General features: G+C 39.6%; 1 protein-coding gene across 6 annotated transcripts in view; it reads left to right on the top strand.

The window, feature by feature from the left end:
* LMO3 (LIM domain only 3) overlaps window positions 1-13930 on the top strand; it is a 60733-nt gene extending 46803 nt beyond the window's left edge. For all 6 annotated transcript variants that reach the window (XM_036401387.2, XM_036401386.2, XM_036401381.2 and 3 more), the window contains 2 exons: window positions 736-861; window positions 9557-13930. In XM_036401387.2, coding sequence (XP_036257280.1) covers window positions 736-861; window positions 9557-9662 — 232 coding nt within the window. In that variant the 3' untranslated portion in view covers window positions 9663-13930. The remainder of the gene's footprint in view (window positions 1-735; window positions 862-9556) is intronic.
* The last annotated feature ends 6707 nt before the right edge of the window (window positions 13931-20637 follow it).

The raw sequence follows: 20637 nt of genomic DNA, 5'->3' as shown, positions 1-20637 counted from the left end.
GGCAAAACCAGCATTTCATATTGTTCTTACAGTATTTTATACTTCTACTCCTGATGTGACTATATATAGTTTACAGCCTCATTTACTTTAATGTGCTACCTGAATAACATAATCATAGCAATAACTACGGTATAGGGTTGTAAGGTGCATGAACCACTAATGCTTTCTGACGATTTAAATGACTTGTTCATAAAATGTTCTTTTAATAATAGTGGTAAAGCTTTTAGCACTAGATGTCAAAAATGCGAAGAATGTTGGCTTTTACAAGTGTTATTTCTTTTCTAGCTAAAGTGTGTTTTAGTAATAAGCAGCACCAAAAGCCAAGGTTATGTGGCTCTCTCCTGCACGGCAGGATCTAAGAAGACGACTCTTCCCACTTATGCAAACAGCTTGACCTCTGCCTGCACAGTTATGTAACGTCCCTAATGTGTTTACTGTTTCTTTGTTTAGTTTAACAAGATGTTTCTTTTATCAAGAAAGGTCAGTATAACCTGCAGGAAAAAAATATAACATCACAATAGGTGCAATATTAGTCTGTCATAAAGCTCTCTTCGGCAAGGCTATGTCTTTGTGCTGCAAATCGGGCAGAGTTGAAGCACCAAAGGCCAGCCTTTCCAGAAGGAGGTGTGCTGGGAAGTCAGCCAAAGACCAGGCTGTGGGAGGAAAAAATAATAAATTTTAAAAATAAATAAAAAAGAAAGTGAATCAAGAATCTATTTCTTTCTGTATCTCCAGGTTATTTGGTGTTACAGGAAACTGTGCTGCCTGCAGTAAGCTCATACCTGCTTTTGAGATGGTGATGAGAGCAAAGGACAATGTTTATCACCTGGACTGTTTTGCATGCCAGCTTTGTAATCAGAGGTAAGAGAATTTCTTGGGTCTGCTCTATAAGCTGAGTGCTAGCACTGGTGTGGGCATACATTCCAAAGAGGAAACACTTTCCAGCAGCAGAACCCCAAGATGGAGAGTAAGACCTGGATGCTGTTCCTGGGACTAATACAGAACATCTTTCATGACCTTGGCCAGAAAACTTTTTGTGCCTCAAGTCCCACATCAATAAAAAAGAATAATGTTACTTCCTCTCCTTCAAAAGGCTGTCTGTCAGGTTTAATTAATTAATATTTATAAAGGTCTTTGAGATCCTTTTCTGCAGAAGAGCATAACAGTACCATTTGTCATTATTGCATTAATTTCACTTTAATTCTTCATTTTTATCACATGTATTTCTTTTAAAGTACACATTGTTTCTTCCTGTTGCCAGAACTGTAATCATTTAAATTTAAAAGATGTTGTTCCCACCATTTCCTCTGTAGCAGCATTGGCCCTCTTACAGTCCTATTTTTATTTCCATATCCAAACCGTAGGTTATAAAAATCCCAAGAATCCAAACCTGACACCCTGTTCTGAAGCATCACCCATATGGCACAGTTGGAGAGCGAATGTCAAAAATGGTAAAATTGTAACATCTGATTTTCTCAGAGGTGAATAGAGCCAAGTTTATACCAGCTACACTCCGAGTGGAGCTGGAGATTTCACCGGGAGCTCCATTTCTGACTCCACCAGAGCTGAAAGCAGCTTTGCCAGAGACCTCTATGAGGTCTAGGAAGTGAGAGAGCCAATTATGACCACTCCTTAATGTCCCTATTATTTTCAGTTTGTTTTCAGTTATTACATTATCCTATTTAGCATTTTATAGCATTCCTTTTTTTTTTTCCTTTCTTCAGCTGGGAAGAAACACACGATATACATTTTTAGGGGAAGCAAGGAAAAATTAGGAAGATAATAGTCTGACATGACAAAGCAAGACACAGCTCTAAATAAGCTTTCCTAACTCACCTTGTCCTACAGTGTATTATTTTTTAACACTGTAGTCATTTAAAAATCAAACATCCCTAAAGAACCATAAAATGTACAGCTGCTAATAAGTGTAGCACACTACAATTATGCTCTTTAAAAAAAGCCAAATTGACCTTTTTCATCATGTTGCATGGGAAATTAAAATACCAGGCAAGTAATAACCACTGCTTAAACTATATAATAATGCAAAGTAATTATAGGTTCTAATGCTATTTAAAGTCCTATATCAATTTTGTCTTGCCACATAACTGAGAAGCTGAGCAAGGCAGGCAGAGGCTCCCACAGTACCCATTTAAGAGACACACACACAGAGTGTCCTGGGTTTTGTTTCCTAAACCCTTCACATCCTGTTTTTTTCCAAACCACACTTCTGGTATCATTATTAAAGCCCCTAATATATTTCTGTTGTTCGCTTCATTTATTACACGCCATAATGGGGCTGCATATCTTTAGTGTTGGTTATGCACAATTAGCACTTAGTTATTGTCTTGTCACTTCAGCCCATACAAGACAAACTTCTTTAATGTAAGAAGTCAGCTAATCTTCATCAGTCAAGCAAAGCAGACAATGTTTGTTAGCTGGAGTGCAAAAGATTTTCATCATAGTTAGCACTCTTGGATCTGAGGAAGTGAACTTTTTATTCCCTCCACCCTCCACCACCCAAAAAAAGGAAAAAAAAAAAAAAAAACAAACAACAAAAAAACCCCCCACAGCTGTTATGCATATTTTTAATATTCCTCTTTTACCATTACAACTGCAAACTAATGTGCAATTTCACTTTGCAGCTAACACACATTGTGGTGTTCCCTGGGGCTGCTGATCCCCCTGGAAAAGTGCTGTTAGATGCTTCTGAAATGGAGCTTAACTGGGTTATTTAATAATTCTCAGCCTTTTTATTCCTGAGACTTCAATCTAATCTTTTATTTGATTTTTACTTTGCATGTATTTTGGGTAAAGGGTTACTGAAATAGTCTTACAGGTGTCTTAGACTGAGAACAAAAGAATGGATTTACCTGAAATACAGTTTAGTTCATCTAGTGAAAACAGGGAGTGGTTCCAGGAGTTTCAAAGAATTTCATAAATTCTCAAAAGTGACCCTAATCCTGATTCCATTGCAATAGCTCTCATGGAGCCTAATAAAGCAGACTGCTTGTAGGGTTCATTTCTTCCTCACAATTTGGGACTAGTGGCCCTCTGAAGAATCAATTTTGTTGTTTTTTACAAAAAATCCTATTTCATGGATGCTCCAGCATAACTCTTCAGTGGTTCCTATGGCAAAGCATCCCACTGACTGCATTCTCTCAACAATACTTCAAATCTTCTGGTTTTTGTTACTTGAATAACAATAAACCTCCACATTGTTAGACACCTGGCCCATCAGCAGCTTGGGGGTTTTCAGATCTGCTATGAAACCTTTTTCTGTTCTCTTTTAAACAGAAAAATCTTGTCACTCACCATTTCATTAATAGTTTCTGTTGTCCTTTAGGATCATTTTCTCTTCCTTCCCTCAAGCTAATCAAAACCACACAGCAGATTCTGTGTAAGGATGTGTTTATAAGACTTCAGTTTAACTTTTTAAAGTTTCTGTTGCCCCTTTGTATACAACATAATGTTATTGAAAAGTTTTAGGTTTGCTTTTTCGTTTCGCTCCAGCCACTAACTCCACCAATATGTAATTTATTTATTGAAGAGAATATTTTTTTTTTTGCAAACAAATAAAATATATCCAAAAATCACCAATAGGTGTTTCAAGGCTTACCACCTATTGCAGAGCTTGTTTAGCCTTATTCCCCAATTTCACATTTTCTTCCCCCATTAAATTTTAAAACCTTTGGGTCCTTCTCTACACTAGTTTTGCAGAGTATGTAATGCTCTCTGTTTGATTCCACGTTTCATTTTCAGTTACCATCTGCCATTCAGGCTTTTTCCTAACAGAATGCATACAATGTTCATGAGAATACAGAACTGTTTCTTCAGATTGCACTACTTTGTCAACTCTGAATTTTTTTTCTGATGTTCTGGGTCCTTGCTCCTTCCATCTCCTTCTGCTTTTCAAGCCAAGTAATATTTATAGTAGCACACATCTCACTGCTCCTTGGGGCACCTCATCCTTTGGTCCTGCTATTGCATGACCCTCACTTTCCTACCCTTTAAAGGGTTGGTCCTGGCCCAGAGAGATGCCTGCCCTTTTTTGCCTAGTGCTCTTTGTGATGATTCAGTGATTTTTCTGCTTTTATAGACAACTTCACTGTTTGCTTTATTATTTCTGAGTGTCTACAACTCACCACCCAGTGCAAGCCTCGGCGTGGATGGTAATTAGGCTGCCTTCACTTGAGGGGACTTTTGTTCAGGCCATGAACTCCAGCTCTGAACTAACTCACAACATTGCCAGTCCCTTTATTGGCCTCCTGAATGTGACTTTTTCAGAGTGAGGAGAAAAAGGCATTGTCTCACACCCTGTACTCCAGAAAGACACACTGTGGACGCAGCTCCTGAGCCACTAAGCCTGGTCCCCTGGTGTCAAACAGGCACTGTCTCCTATTTTCCCTTTCATAAAGCTATTCAGCTCCAGGATCTAATTGCTCCAGCCAGACAGTTTCTGAGATATTTCCCCCACATTTTTCTTGATACTGATGCTTAAAGCTGTAGCAATTTTGTGAATATTAAGCTCTGCTCCTAGCCTAAAGGTTTTAGCATCCTCTTATCTCTCATGTCTCTGTCCAGCTTACTCCTAATTTGAAGTTTTTCCATCGCCTAAGTACCTGCAGAGCTTAGTGACAGTCAGCTTAATGGTGTGAGAGTGCTCCCCTTTCTTCTCTGTAAACATATTTAACTTCTCCTCAGAAGCCCTTCACCCCACGTTGACAGTAACCTCAATATACCTCATTTCTGCTGAAAATTTAAAGGTGGAAGGGTGGGGGGAAGGAAACCACTGGAAAAATAAACTTGTAAACAGACACTGCCTTTCACACTTTGTCAGGCTGCATGTGTGTGACTAACAAAACGGAGTGGAAAATCTTGCAAGTGGGCTCAGCTGTGCCTATGACACTTTTGACACTTTTGACTGCAGAGATGATGTCAGCCTGCCTCCGGCTTTCCCACTTCCCCGAGTTTGTGTGTCCTTCCTCTCACTCTGCCGGCGTCTTTAGCACCTTGTTCCCTACTCCTGCGATTTTTTTCTCTCTGCCGTATGAAGTCAGCTCAGAGTAGGGCTTAAAACCCCCATCTGCTATCGCTGAGAGGTGTTTAAATTGCCTGTTCTACCCTTCTATCTGCAATTGCCTTTATTTTAATAGACACTGGAGTAAAAATGGCTACATACTCATTGAAATTGCTGTCCTGATGTAGCTGTAAACACTTACCCCCAATATAAAGTGTAAAATGCCCACACAATGCTGCCTTTGTTCTCTGTCAAGCACGGGAGAGGGAATACAATGCCAGGGACATCCTTATTTCAAACACCAATATTAGATTTTTGCATGAGTGGTCATTTTATAAATTCTGAAGGTCTGAGTACTGCTTATCTTCATTGTATGTCTCAAAATTTAGAATACAAATTAACAAATTGTCCATAGCCACGTTTTTATAAAACACTGCATGAAAAGCCCACTGAGTTGTGGTTTGCCATTTGAGGTTGAACTGGGATTCTGTGTCTGTGTATTCTGGTAAAAATGTACAATCTCAGGCACAGCTCCCACTTTCCAGCCTTTGAAATGGACATTTTGACAGAACCCCAGAATTAATAAGCCACAGGTGTGGACTGATGATCTGTGGTGTAAAAGAGTGGCTTTGTTCTCTTAGTGATGCACATAGGTGAACATTAATGTGAGTTCTACTGGAAGCTCAACATTTAAAAAGAGAGGAAAGGGGAAAAGCAGAGCCCAAGTTACTCACTGATTGCAAAAAGCAGAGGGGAAGGGTGTGGGTGTGGTAAGTCTGAATTGTCTTAATCCTCAGGAAATCAAGTAAATGCTTCCAGATTTTGTTTCTTTCTACAGCCACAAAGATATGGCATTACCAGAGGAGGCACACACGAAGCCATCTTCCTTCAGAGCAATATTTCTCTTGTTTTCTTAAGTAGTCTTCAGTACCTTGACACATGTCCTGTGCATCAGAAAAGATGATAGACAGCAGTGAGATCTCCTTAAATATCTGTTCTGAACAATGAAAGAGCTACTTCTCAAAATAGAAGTTTTATTCTTCTTGTGATTAGTGTAGGCACACCTTCCCTTCCAAACAAGGTGATAACAGAGGTCATTTTGTAATATAAATGGCCTTCCTTTTGCCAGAGTAAAATATTACAGGGGCTCTAGGATGTAGGATAATTATAATGGTCATTCTACTAATGTCACAGTCGTGTCAAAAGTTCTATTATCAATTTATGGTGCTCAGTCCAATCTGGCATGTTAATGCAGCCTATTGTATATTCTTCCTCTTCATCTTGCATGCGTATTAAAAAAATTGGGTGAGGGTTTTAGGGAAGGCTGAAGACTACCATCTGCCTGCTAGAAGAGTAATAATCTTGCCTAATTATGTACTCCTAGCACAGTGGCATCTTAACATGCTCCTCCACTCCATTTAATGTGTGTGCCCAAATTGTGCCCTGATTTACATCCTGTGCCAATTCCATAAAAAAATCTCAACCTTAGTGGGAGGTTAGGCTTCAATTTACCCTCCCATTTTAAAGCTGAGCCAGGTTTAAATTTTGCAGTGTGCAAACTCAATCTGAAGTGGTTACAGATCTTTCACTTCAGGAGAGGCTAAATCCTGTTTTGAGAGTCAAATAATGTTGAAAGTGTGAATGGCCAGAATTCCTCATACTTCATCTGCTTACATGCCCTGTCCCATTGCACCTGGGAGCCAGCATGCCAGGATTATAGGTTTTTCACCTGGTGTTTACCTCTTTGTCACCTAATGAGTGCACACTTCACACATTTAACACCCAGGGGCCCGCACAAGCCAAATATGCTTGTCACCGAGCTTGTGTAATATCAAAACAGCTGCAGAATTTGAACCATAAGCATCACTAGCAACAGGCTTCCCCCAAGGCACAGGGGACCATCCAGAGGATGCCTTCCCGTGCAGGCAGACCCCATCCCACAGGTTATCAGACAGACAGGTCACTGGCAGCCTGTCCACAGGACAGCTGCACACTTGGAGCACAAGGAGAACTGTGTGTGTTTGAGGCCACTCGTGCATAAAGCTGTCACATGCCAGCACACACAGGTAGAGCACTTCTGGCTCCTCATATCAACATTGCTAAAGCAAAAGGCATTGACACTTTTTATTGGGAAAGGCATCCTGACACTCCCGGGTAGCCCCTGCAGTTTAATTCAAACTGTGTCGCTGCTCTGAGGGCTGGGAAACAAAAATCCTTCAGCCAGGGTCTTGATGCAAACGATGTTGCACAGAGCCACACGTGCTAAATATTGCCATGCAAGTGAATTGCACTTCAGCAGTGCATTTTTCATTTACTAAATGCTTTAAAAAAATTAGTTTGCTGGGCTCTGTCTTACCCTGAAACAAAAGGAATACACAAAGCTGAACAACATTCTCAGTTCAGTGTTTTCTGCTGGGTGCAGATGTGGTTTCATCTCCCACTGATGCACTGGTGGATTTTCTTTGTTTTTTGTTGATTTTAAATGTGACTTCTTCAGGAAAAACGAGTGTTACATGTTGGCACTGGTTACAACTCTTTTACCTAATCTTGTAAGGTGCACAAAAGAATTTTTACCAGCATTGCTGTCAATGGACAAAAATACAAAAGATGGAAACTAGGAAAAAACACCAAAGAACAACTTTTATGTATGAATTCTGTATTTCAACATAGCTATTCAAAATCATTTTGTGTTGTCAGTAGCCTAGTATATCAGGATTGGGGTGGGAAGAATAATAGGAACTTCTACATTCTGCAAAAGAGTGTTGACCATAAATAACTTAAAGATTTCAGGATCCTCCCATAATCTCTATTTTCAATCATCATCAGCAGCAGGCAGTAATCCCACAGAAAAAAAAAAAAGAGTCCACAAATAAACAAACCAATTTTCCTTTAAGAGCAGAGCTAATTCTTTTCAATCCACTTTTTTATTACACTATTTTCCCTCTATCTATTTAGCTAGCATAAGGATAAATTTCCAAAGCTACCCAGTTGGAAAATAAATGGGTTCACTGTTTGTCTAGCATTCCAATCTTCACAAATGTAAATCAGTCCAACTGCTACTCATTTAAACCTCCAACTTCACAAAACATTAAAGGACTGCTTTCCATACACAATTTAATCTGTAACAATTCACCAAGATTTCTGCTCGAACATCATTAGAAATTGACTATCTGATAAAGACAGACCACTATCAGGGGTCAGCCTGTGTCATTTATGGAGTTTTACTGGGTCAACTGCAGCAGGCACCGCTATTTGAAGGTTAAATTGTTACAATTAAATACATATCCAGCTATTCCCAGAGCTGCTCTGCTGTTAAATCTACCGTAAACAACACAAGCATTTATATCTGACCCTAATTGTGTCCAAGATGTCACCATTTGGAAATTATTTAAAAAAAGGACATTATAATCCCTTACACATTAAACAATACTTCATGTACTGAGATCCATAATTAGCTGGTTTCATTTATTCACATCAGTGTTAGGGGGTTCATTTAGGTTACTTTCTTTCATTTTAATTGGAATAAGGCAAGCAGTGCCTCCCAATATATTTCATAGCTGGAGAGTTCACTACAAACAAAGCCATGTAACCCTGCCAAGGCAGTCACTAGGGAAACTTTTTTTCTGCACTGGCCCCATTCACTTCTCCCTAAGCATCTTCCAGAAGAGTGGCTTTGTCAAGGGGAAGAAGGACTGCAGGGTGTGTCAGGGAAGAGCCTTCTTAAATTCAAGCATATATTTTTAGCTGGGAAATCCTACTTTACTCAAAGTTTGAAGTCAGCCAGCCAGGAGCATTAGCATTATGTGATTGTCCTGCTCATCAGAGAGAAGCAAATGCAATCTCTCAGTGGTGTTTTGCAGCAATCAGATCATTCTGATGCAGGTAATACTGTAACAGTGTAGGTGCACTGATACCATGAGAGAGTAGTTAGCTGAGTAACTAAATTTATAATCAACTCCTACAGGAAAAAAAGGAAAAAGGGTGTTTTTTTTCTGCATGCCTGCGTGTCTCTGGTTTACATATACTTTACAGCAAGTTGTGTGTGTGCTAAAGCAGTTCTCAGAATCACCAACTAAAATCAAATCTCGTGAAATATCCAACTGGAACATAACAAGAAATTCTTACTAGGACACAAGACAAATACAAGATATCTCAGACAAGCTTTCTACTGCATGCTTTGCTGTATTTTGTCTTCCTTCTGGTTTGCAGGACATTTACTTTTCACTCAGCTCAGCAGCCTGGGATATGTATTGTGTTTTCAGCTGTGTGCCAGTGACCTGATCCAGGACTCCCACAGCCCACAGTGGGCTTTGAATGAGGTCTTTGGCTGGGCAAGCAAAAGTGCCTGAATGCACTAGATTTTGTTGAAAGCACAGGATTAATTGTGGCACCAGGGCAATTCCTCTGCTGGCCTTTCCCACATGCACATCTGGGTGCAGTCCAGCCAGCACTTGCTCTACAGCCCTCAACCTGTAAGACCATACCCACCATTCACCCTCAAACTCTCTTTTTCTTTTCTCTTTGTTATTTCAATTTCAGATTTTGTGTTGGAGACAAATTTTTCCTGAAGAACAACATGATTCTGTGCCAGACAGACTATGAGGAGGGTTTAATGAAAGAAGGTTATGCACCCCAGGTCCGCTGATCGGATGCCACACCATTAACAATAAAAAGCACTACTTTCTTTTATCTTTTTTGCTCAACATGTATATAAGAAATGACACAGGAACCTACTGAATAGCATAGATTTAGGGAGACAGAATGGTTGCGTGAAATAAAAGGCGGACTGCATCTGTATGTAGTGAAAATTGCTCCAGTTCAGAGTTGAATGTTAATTAAAAAAGGTACTGTATATACAGCTGGATTCTTTCTGCTTGCTCTTGGGATTTTCCGTTTGTTTGGGGTTTTTTTTTTGTTTCTTTTTGTGTCATTTGGCATGAGATGTTTATTTTGGACTATTGTACATAATGTATTGTAATATTTGAAGCACAAATGTAATACAGTTTTATTGTGTTACCATTTGTGTTCCTGTTTGCTTCTTTGTATTGTTGCATTTAGTACAATCAGTGTCTAAACTTACTGTATATTTATGCTTTCTGTATCTACCAGCTATTTTAAATGAGCTGTATCTTTCTAGTAAAAAGCATTAAAGAGCAAATCCCAACCATTATGCTACACTTAGAGCTTAAGAATACTGTTTACATTAAAACTATTTAGAAAACTAATAACTAGCAGCACCTGCTGCTAATGATGCTATGGTTAAGGGTCTATCAGCACTTCTCTTATAAGCCTCTATTTTTCAGGGGTTAAGCATCTGCTGTTTAATTGCATGGATTTTCCTCAAAGAGCACTTTTATTTTACTACAAAATTTTGAAAAGCAAATCTGACTGGTTTGAGCTATATTATAAAAGGTGCAAAAGTTAATGATTTTGGGTGCTGCTTTTGTGCCCCTTAGGCATTCCAAATGCCTGGATTTGATTTTTAATTTAGCTGGAAAAAATTAAGCCCTAATGCAAACCAGTGCCTCTGGGTATCTTATTTTATATATATATATACATATATATATAAAAATATATATGTTATTTTTCTGAAATCATTAATTTGGGGGCGGGGGGGAGGAAAGGGAGAAGATTTTTCTTTATATGCATTTTAAAGAAGTCTTAAAATTCGAGGGGTCTCTTTCTCCCTCATCTCCCTCTCTCTCTTTCCCTTTTTTTTTTTTTTAATTTTTTTTTTTTTTTTTTTAATCAGGGCTTAACCCTAATATGTTTTCTGGGGCTTCGTCCTCAACAAACCCTGGAAAAAAATAAAAAGTGAAAGTAGAAGGCACTGTAAACAGCCCCCTCTGAGGGTCCTATTTACATTAAGGAAACGACCCTGAGCTGACACTGGGAGAGTGACTGGTTGCTAATTACCCACCTCGGTGAATGCTGAAGGTAATTTAAATGCTGATATGGATGGGACAAAACTTTGCAATAGCGAGCGAGAGCTACCACACTCGACTGCACAGGTACCTTGCTGCCCATGCCAACATCCTACAGGTTTGTCCCATCAATACTGGCAATTAAAATCCTTTTGACAGAGGTGGAATCGCTGCTGACAGCTCCTGTTGGCAATCAGTTCTTTTTCTAGGAGAGGTGGGCCTCTGTTTTTAAAGCCATGAAGCTATTGCATCAGCAGGATGTCCCTAAGTGCTCACACCCCTGACAGAGCTTACAGGTGTTTGGCAAAGGAAAGCAGGATGAATGTTTAAAAAGTTGTTCAATGCATATTTATGTCTTGTCTGTTTGCCACTGTAATCTAGCTCACTGGGAAAACAACCTGTATTAAAAACAAGCAAACAAAACAGTATTAAGAAGGGAAGAAAAAAGCCAACAAGAAACCCACTATATACCCTGTGTTTTTATGAAGCTAAGCTCTTGTTTTTATTTTGAGTATGAACCCATGACTCTGCTCAAGTTGACTGCTGTCCTTCCCTGCTCTTCCTGTCCTGTTGCAGTTTCAGCATGTTTTTGCTGGGGATGGTCAAAGAAACTTTGTCATGCTGTGGGGAAATTCCTTAAGTGTATGGTAAGAGCACACTGCACAGTGGCTTGACTTAGAAATAGATATTTAGTTTTAATGACTGTTGTTACAGTGTGGTTTTTTTTCCTGGCTGTGAACCCTTTTGAAAATAGGCATGGCTCACAAAACTTGACTCTGACTCATACAGGACCAGAAAGAAATGCAACAACTCCTCAGGCTGTTCTTGTTAATTAGAAGAAATAGCTCCACATAGTTTTTCAAATTAAATTTAGCCCTCTTTTGTGGACTATCTTCCTTCCTAACCTTGAGCACAAGTGTCTCTTGCACTCCCTTCCCCAGTCCCTCAATGTCTTTGGGATAACGAAGCAGTTGGTGTCAGAGGTACCATTAGGCTCTTACAGACCCACTTCAGAGCAATAAACAAGCTGTCCTTTCCATGAAGGTCAGGATGGACAGAAAGGGAAGGATCATATTATCTTGTTTTGAGCCCAATTTCAATTTTCTCCTCCAGCTCCTCTGGGATCTTTCCATTAGAATTGGGGAAGATCTCTCTTCTGCTTTCCAGTAGTAGGCTGCAGAGCAGATAGAAATCCCTGGTTCAGAAATGAGAAAGAAAGGTCCTTGACTCTGTCTTTGACTCCCTTGTGAGCTTGGGCAAGTCATTCAACTTCTCTGTGCCTCAGTTGTCCCTGTCTGTTCCATGGGGCTAATGGAAACAGTGCTTTTGTAAAGCATTTTTGGCTCTTCAGAAAACAAAGAATGTCACAAGCAGGGTAGGGACACCCTGGGAGGAGCAGAGCATTCCCAGGAGGCAACCACAGATCTGAGGCAGGAAAGCACCAACACCAGCTCAGCCTGAGGAAGGCATGGCTGGGGATGATGGCAACTAAACACTAACAGTGCTGTAAAAGCTCAAGGAATCTCTCATTCCCACAAAGTGCCACTGCTCAGCTCTTTATGGAGCAAATGAAGAGAGGGAAATGGGAAAAGAGTGGCTCGCTACTACATGCTACATTGCTCATATGTGCATTTTGTGACCTAGGCTCAAAGTGTGGAAAAGGAAGGTGGTCCTGCTAGGGAGAGAAAAAAAAATAGTCTCACCATTCTATCAATCTTAATTGATGCAAGGATAAAGAAATATGGGTATGTTTGCAGTGCACAATGGTATGGCATTGCTTTGAGCACTTTATGCTCATCTATCTTATTCACATACATATCTAAATTTTGTATGTAAAGGATACAGAATAAATTTAGATTTGATGTAGGTCAAAGATCAATTATCCATGTTCCTGTATTTCGAACTTCCTTCTTGCCTGGTTGTTAAAATAATGGCTGAGAGTTGAAATATTTAATGGAAACATTCACAACTCCAATAAAGTATATCATCAAAAGTCAATAGTGGAGAGAGATTATCTGCCAGGCCACTTTAGTGATCATTTTGACAGAGGTCTAGACCATTCCTTTGGGTTGCGTTTTGTTATCTGCCTTGGTTCTCCTTCTCCATCACTGTGTGTGTCAGCAAGCTGTCTGCATCCACCAAGCCACTCTGACAGTGACCCTTACTCAGTGTATTTGCCAGGCAGGAATGCTTCCACTTGTGCCTCCCATCTTTATCTGCACACATGGTGAAGTTTAGCCAGACAAAACTAATAATAGCATCAATAATTTTTTTTTAATCTACTATAATCTACTTGGATGGCTGGTTTTGAGCTGTGTGGAAAACTAAAAATTATCAAACTTTGATTTTAAACTGTAAAAAGCTCTTCTGACAACTGTAACCTGCTGCGTCTGTTATCTGCCACAACTGGTGATGGATCAAGACAGCCTGGATCTGGCAGAAACAGTGACCAGGGCTAAAAGTTGATCTATTTCATGACTGTGGTTTTCTATCTTCTGGGTTGTTTGGTGGTTTTATTTTAAGCACACTTTCATGTTTTCCTATCCTCCCAAAATGTTCAAATTTTTTGCTCACATAATGTAAATAAAGGAAAATCATCCAGCAATCCCTCAAATGTTCCTAATTGCCTACACATAAAATGACTTAGGGAAGATAAATTGAAAAGTGGTCAGTGAGAAGGGAGACTGGGAAAAAGAAACAAACAGGGACTGTGGCAAGGTTTCGACTGTATAGATTTTAAAGTACTTTAAAGGCTTTTTTCAACGTAATATGCAGCAGCTTCTTATAATTTTCTCAGCAGTAGGTAGTTTACAGTCATCTGTACCTAGAACAAATCTTGTCAAAAATGAAGGTCTGTAGTGATTGCTGGGTATAATTTTATACATTTAGCTGATTTTTCTGAAAGCTTCCACTGTGCTGCTGTTGTCAGACTAAATTATCAATTTAGCCATTTGTTGTTCAATGAATAAAAAACTCCTATGGCATTGGAGATGTTGTGGTTTCAATAAAGCAAAAGCTTTAACAAGTCAAACTATACAAAGCAAAGTGTGTACTGTATATAAGAACAGTGTTTTTATTCCTTTAAATACCACTTTAGATAAAAAAAAGCCAATTACATATTCACTTAACACATTCCTCCTACTTCAGGCCAATGATGCAGTCCAAACCTGTTTACTGCTCAGTACCTTGCAAAAGGAAACCAAAATACAATATGTACAAGGTAATAGGCCATTAGCACAAACATGCTCCCAGTAAAAATCCTTTGTGTAGGCACCTTTCTAAAAGCTGCCAATTGTGGCTGATAGAAGTATTATAAAGGAAGTGATTTTAATACTATTTAAGGCATTAAAAGCTGAAGAGTATCTGTTTAAAGCATTAAAGTAAGAGCTGCATGTATCTAATACCTTTTAAAATGCCCTTCTGCTGATTTATATTCATCCTGAACCTGCTAATAATGAGTATACATAAGCAAATACCATCTTCCACCTATTCAGCATGTCATTGATATGAAAGCCCCAGAAAATATCTCACGTAATCAGTGTGTTCAGAGAGTTATCTAGCACAAATTACTCATTAACTCAATAGCACATAATAAAAAAGAACATCAATTAATTAATGAGTCACCCTCAGATCACTTTGATTACAACACAGCTCTGTTGAAACAGCGGTTATAAATGGAGCTGCCTCTCTTTATTCATTGTTTGCAATTGGCCCATTATTTTGCAGAGACCAGTGTCATATTTAACACATGCCTGCAGGTAATTGTGTGATTAGTTTCATAAATGAAGATGCAGAGGGAGAACACGGAGTGTCTTGCTTGGCAGCCGTGTAGGAAGGTGCAGGAATGCGGAGCTCTGAGGCAGCCATGGGGGCAGCCTTTCTCTCCCTTCCCCTCAAAGCCTTCACAGCACGGCCCTGGTGACAGGACAACACCCAGAGCTAGTCCTGCTGACCTCTAATCCCACCCAAAAATCTCAAAGCCCTGAGAAAACACTTATGATTTGGGCCTCCCTCCTCTCTGGATGTCGGTCTCTTCTCCCAAGTGGCAAGCAACGGGACAAGAGGAAACGGCCTTGAGTTGGGCCAGGGGAGGTTTGGACTGGAAACATTCTTTCACCAAAAAATGGCTTGTCAAGCACTAGAAGAAGCTGTCCACCATCCCTGGAGGTGTTTGTGGATGTGGTGTCCAGGATGTGGTTCAGTGGTGGGCTGGGCAGTGCTGAGTTAATGGTTTGACTCAATGACCTTAGAGGTCTTTGCCAACCTTAATGATTATCGTGAAGAGGCCACACTGACAGCATTTCGCAGGAAAGAGCACAGAAACAGAGAGATTAGGTGGGCTGCTCAGGTCAACCAGTCTGCCTTCCTGCCTACCTTCCTGCCTGCCTGCCAAGCTCAGTGTTACCATGGCTTGTAACCATCCCACCCCAGGATTGCAAAGACAGGCTCCAGGGCAAAGCTTGGAGGAGCAAATCCAAACTCCTCTTTGATGCTCAGGGTTACCAAGGAGAGGCTGAACATCCAGAGTTCCATTGTTCTGAACTCAGTTTGGTGAATATGAGTTGGAGGCCTGGTTGTTCAGCTATTTTTTACATTTTTTTAAGGAAAGATGAATGAAAGAACACAGGTTTACCAAGGAGAGGCTGAACACCCAGAGTTCCATTGTGCTGAACTCAGTTTGGTGAATATGAGCTGGAGGCCTGGTTGTTCAGCTATTTTTTTTTTTTACATTTTTTAAAGGAAAGATGAATGAAAGAACACAAAGTCACCACCTAAAGTTCCTAAACTATCTTGGTTAAATGCCATTCCAATAAGCGTACAGTGTAATTATAACAGTTCCCTTAGGTAAGTAAGAAACATCTGTTAGTAACACATAGCAGGTGTTAGCAATTACACATACTGATTTTTTTAAAGTGTTTTTAATTAAAAAGAATTCTGTTTTCTGAAAAGGAAAGCATGGTAAGTCCAAACAAGCTTTTGTTTGTGTGGCTCTAGATCATGTAATATGCAAAACGATAAAGGTAAAATCAACTTAAATTAGCAAAGGTTTGCACGTTTGCCTCCAGTTTATTGCAATCAAAACCAAATTGGGACTCACTGCATTATTGTAAAGCACATAACATTAGTATTCTTAGCAAGGTCTCAACTAACGCATGAAATCCATACAGTTCATGTAAACCCTAAACACAGCTAAGAAGAGCATTTGAACCTGGGAAGATTGCTATAGTTAAGCAAAATACGATAGGTACTGTAAGAGAGGGGAAAATTGCTAGAAATTCTGTATAATAGTTTCTTCAGAATGCCTTTGTCCCACTACAGGGAAACAATGTCTAGATTATGTTACAGCAAAATCAAACCAGGTTGTCAAATTACTTTGAAAAACTAGCCAAGAACAATTTACATTTAGCAAAGTGATAGGCTGTGCCACTGAGAAATAACAAGCAAGAGCCACCCTGGAAGGCCAACCACTTATAGGTGGTTTTAACCCAAATTGGAAGATAACGAGATGACAAATTTATTTCTCTATCCCAACACTATCTTTCCATAGATGCCAAAATGATGATATCAGAATGTAAATCTTGCCATAAACATTGGTTTCCATTTTCTATGAAATACACAAGCAAAGAAGTTGGCAGGGAAAAGAGAAAGAAGCAGCACCATTAGTACAACCTATGGATTTGTCTTTGTACCCAGCTGGGATTCAGGTTGTGCTTGTTTGTCATACACAAAACTGTGGTTCCTTTCACAAAAATCTCAAAAATTCAGTGTGGAAAAGTAGTCTTTCTGCCTACAGTCTACAGCAATATGAAATTAGACTATTTTTCTTTATGTTCTTCCTAAGAGTGGAGGGTTTATGAGGAGACACATATACAAAATAATGGGCATAAAAAGCCCTATCAGTATACTGTTAGGCCAAAGACAAAAGAAGTTCATATGTATTTTTTTCATCTGAATACACAGATCTGGAAATTAAGACCATATTTTTTAATATTTTTCTGCTTCCAGGAAACTTAGGGTTTTTTCCTATGTTATTCATAAGTATTTCTAAGCATCTTTATTTCTTATTCAAAATATATAACTTTTATTTAGGCCTTTTTTTATGTCAAGAACATAAAACTACTGTCAGTGGCATCCAATCAGTACACTGCCAGTACTGGAACCAGCTTTCTGGATGAACAGAATAAGGAAAAAAACAATATAGGTCTCCCAACTCTTGGAGTTACATTATAAGAGGCACATAATACATAGCTTTATTAGCTATTCATAACTGCAGTATAAAATCCAGGTATCCAGATCAGATGTCCCACTGCTAACCAAACATGTGAGCTGTGAACAATAATAAAGTACCAACAGCTATAAAAGAATTTTGATTGTTTTTTTGTTCAAGCTGAAGCAGAGCATTTCAGTACTCCTAGTACACAATGCCTTTCTGGAGTGCAGTAGCCTTGTGACAATGAGTACATACTAATTAAAAATAAAGAAAAAGCTGATAAATGCCAAAAAAAAAAAGCCTTCAATTTAGAATGACAGGCTCACATCTGTTCCTACATCTCTCAATCACCATGTAAGTGATAAAATATCACTACTAAGACTGCAGGAGAAAGGAAAATTTCTGCTTTGGCCTCCCATCCCAGTTTATTTTGGTGACAACAGGCTTTTCCTCTCCCTTCCCCTCAAAGTCCTCTTAAAACCTTTGTCATGTCTTGTATGGCCAGCTGAAAAATCTGAAAGATCCTGATCCTGAAGCCTTGAAAGTATCAGAAAGCACCTCTGAAACTGAGGCCATAATGCACAGGATCATCATGTTGCTGGCATTTACGGAGAAAGGGAAGCAACACAGAAGTGCCATAAAATTCCAGGGTTGCAGTCACCTTTGCCTCATCCTGTGGTATTGTAATAGGTAGTTTATGGAGAGGTTGGATTTTTAAGGGCAGGCTGGGTATCAATTTGGTCCAAAGTTTTTATTGTGCTAATGAAGTGTAACAGCTCTAATCTATTTTTAGATGGTGGCATTTCAAGTCTTTCAGCTCCTCAGTTCAAGATCCATAATGTGGAGATAATACACCACTTTCCTACCTGGCAGGATATGTGAGGGTGGTAATTGTGGGATTTTTCAATAGCACCAGCTGAGCATATATGAAATACCAAAGCAGGAGAACAGCAAAATATACAAATTGTAGCTTAGGAATTGTCTAAAATCTCTAATTGATGGCAAAGTGCTGGGGAAAAGGTTGGTCTGCCTTTACTTTTTCTTATCACAGGTCCAAACTACCTTTTAATAGCCCCTGACAGAGACAGACACTTGGTAAGACAAGAACTTTGGTCTGATCCAGAATATTCTCCCCTGAGTTTCTACAAGGACTGTGAGAAAGAATGAGGCAAGGAAAACAATTACAATCTCTACAGTTTATTTTCACATTCATGACTATTCTTCAGCAAAGCATATGCCAATTATGGCTGCCTACTTCTCAAGCCATTGTTAATTGGTTGATTACACAAAACAGAAATGGATGAGATGTGACCTGAAAGACCTGAAAGAGAGAAAATATTTCAGGCTAAATTCACAAGGAAGAAAATGTTGCAGCTGTAATTTAAAAAGATGATATCTTTAGGCCTGCTATAGGTGTGCTTCCTTATAGTCCCTAGCAAAAAGAAAACCAAACCAAATCCAGCCCATGCCACATCTTTAGTGTGTCCTTTGTGTCCAACCTGCTATGGCCAAAGACCACTGGGATCAAACATGTTTTGATTCTGTTGGAGAAAATGAGTAACCAATGTAGTAAATCTTTTTCCTGTGCTCTTTCACCTGGATAATTTAGTTTTGGTAGAAAACTATTACCCACAGCATCACCCAGAAAAGCAACTTCTATCTCCCTGAAGAAACTAAAACCAGTTTAAATTAAATTTTTCCTACCTTAATCACACTTCGTTCTCACCCAAACCCCAACCTGGCAAATCAGGACTCTGATGTTTGCTCTCACTTTGTTATTGTTCACAATTAATTACCTGAGATAGACCAAAAATCTTTCCATTACAGAGACTTGATTTGGACATGTCTCTGATCATACACAAGGCCCATAAAAATCAGATTAATTCTCACTAAAATCAAAAGAGGTTCTGTTGGTGGCAGCAGCAGAGAGAAGATTTTACCTCTGGGAAGAATAATGGGTAGCAGGAGGCAGCTCTCTGCCATTTTACATCCATTTTTTGCCACAGCCTTGGCTACTCTCTTTAGCTAGTCAAAGCATCCAGAGTGTCCCAGAAGATCTCTGAATAACCTGGAAGCCATGACAGACTGACTTTCCCTCAACACCTCAGCGAAAATTTGAATGTAGAATTTGAGAGCTGAAAACTGACTCTGATAAGCCATCATGCCCCCTGATCTCTCCCAAAGACACTGAAAAATGGTCTTTCTGGAGGTTTCTCTCCTGCATTCACATATCTTGCTCTCCCCAATAAGACTTCAGTCCATAATGTATCACTAATCCCCACACACCTGTGATTTGCAAAATCATCTATTTCTACAAGCCACAGAAGAACCCAGAAAAAACTCCCATTCAAAAATGAAGCACAATCAACATAAAAATGAGAAATTTGACTTTTACTAGTCTTAGAGCATCTTCCCTTTGAACACGCAAGTCAGTTAAAATATGGACTTCAAAAACCAAACTGTGGCAGACTTGTAGCAGATTCTCTCTGTCTGTAGGAAATTCCTCTGCCTTTATCTCTCAGTCCTCTCCTACCAGAACACCATGGACAGACTTTAGGCATCAGTGGAGGTGCTGAATAAAGCTCTGCAGAAGGGATGGGGCTCCCAGTTGCACATACCTGGCCACTGTTGTGATTTTTGGCCTCTGTGGCTACATGAGACAGAAATGAGGGGCAGGCTGATGGGGAGAAGGGTAAAATCCAGTGCTGCAACAACCTTGCTCCTCTTTCAGAGCCCACTAAGATACTTCATGGCTTCTCAGAGGTGTTGCTGAGCCTTTCAGCCCAGATAGGCACAACAGCCTCTCAAAATTTCATTCACAAAAATTGAAAGAGCTGAGAGCCAGGTATTTGTTACTGGTGCAAACTCAGAGGCTTGTAATTGTTCTGGTTTTGACCTCTGGGTATTCATTTGGACATTTTCTCTTGGAAATGCAGGTTTGCACCTCTGTTTTTTCTTACCTTTTACCATCCTTCCCAATGTCTCCTCCCAGCAAGCCCACAGCTCTGCCAGCACACAGTTAAAATGCCGAGGCAATGCCAGTGGCTGTTTCAAATGCAAAGGGACAGAAAGGATTAGTGCTATCAAACTTTTTATTTTAATGGTAGTTAGACAAGCCCCAGGCATATTTGCGCCTGCAATTGCTTGCTCCTTGCACTGCTGTGCCCCATAGATCTGCTTGTTTCAATTGACCCTAAGGCAGTAACCTGCAGAATGTATCCATAGCGTTTTCTGCTTTCTGCTGACACATTTTCAAATCACAGATTTAATGGTCATAATTCTCACATTTAAAAACTCAGACTGTGCAGTCCAGTGCTGTATTTATTTCCAGCTGGAAAAACAAAGTCTTGTATTGTCCAAATCATCTGAGCTGCAGAAAAATAAAGGAGTGTGTGGAGTTGCTTGGGGTTTTTCCCCCGGATTTTAATATTTCTACTATTTACTAGTAGCAGTGGATTTACATGTGCAGTTGCATTATCAAATCA

This window comes from Molothrus ater, chromosome 5, assembly GCF_012460135.2.
Source record: "Molothrus ater isolate BHLD 08-10-18 breed brown headed cowbird chromosome 5, BPBGC_Mater_1.1, whole genome shotgun sequence".
Classification (NCBI taxonomy): Eukaryota; Metazoa; Chordata; class Aves; order Passeriformes; family Icteridae; genus Molothrus; species Molothrus ater.
The sequence above is the reverse complement of the archived record's forward strand: the minus strand, read 5'-3'. Positions and strand labels throughout refer to the sequence as shown.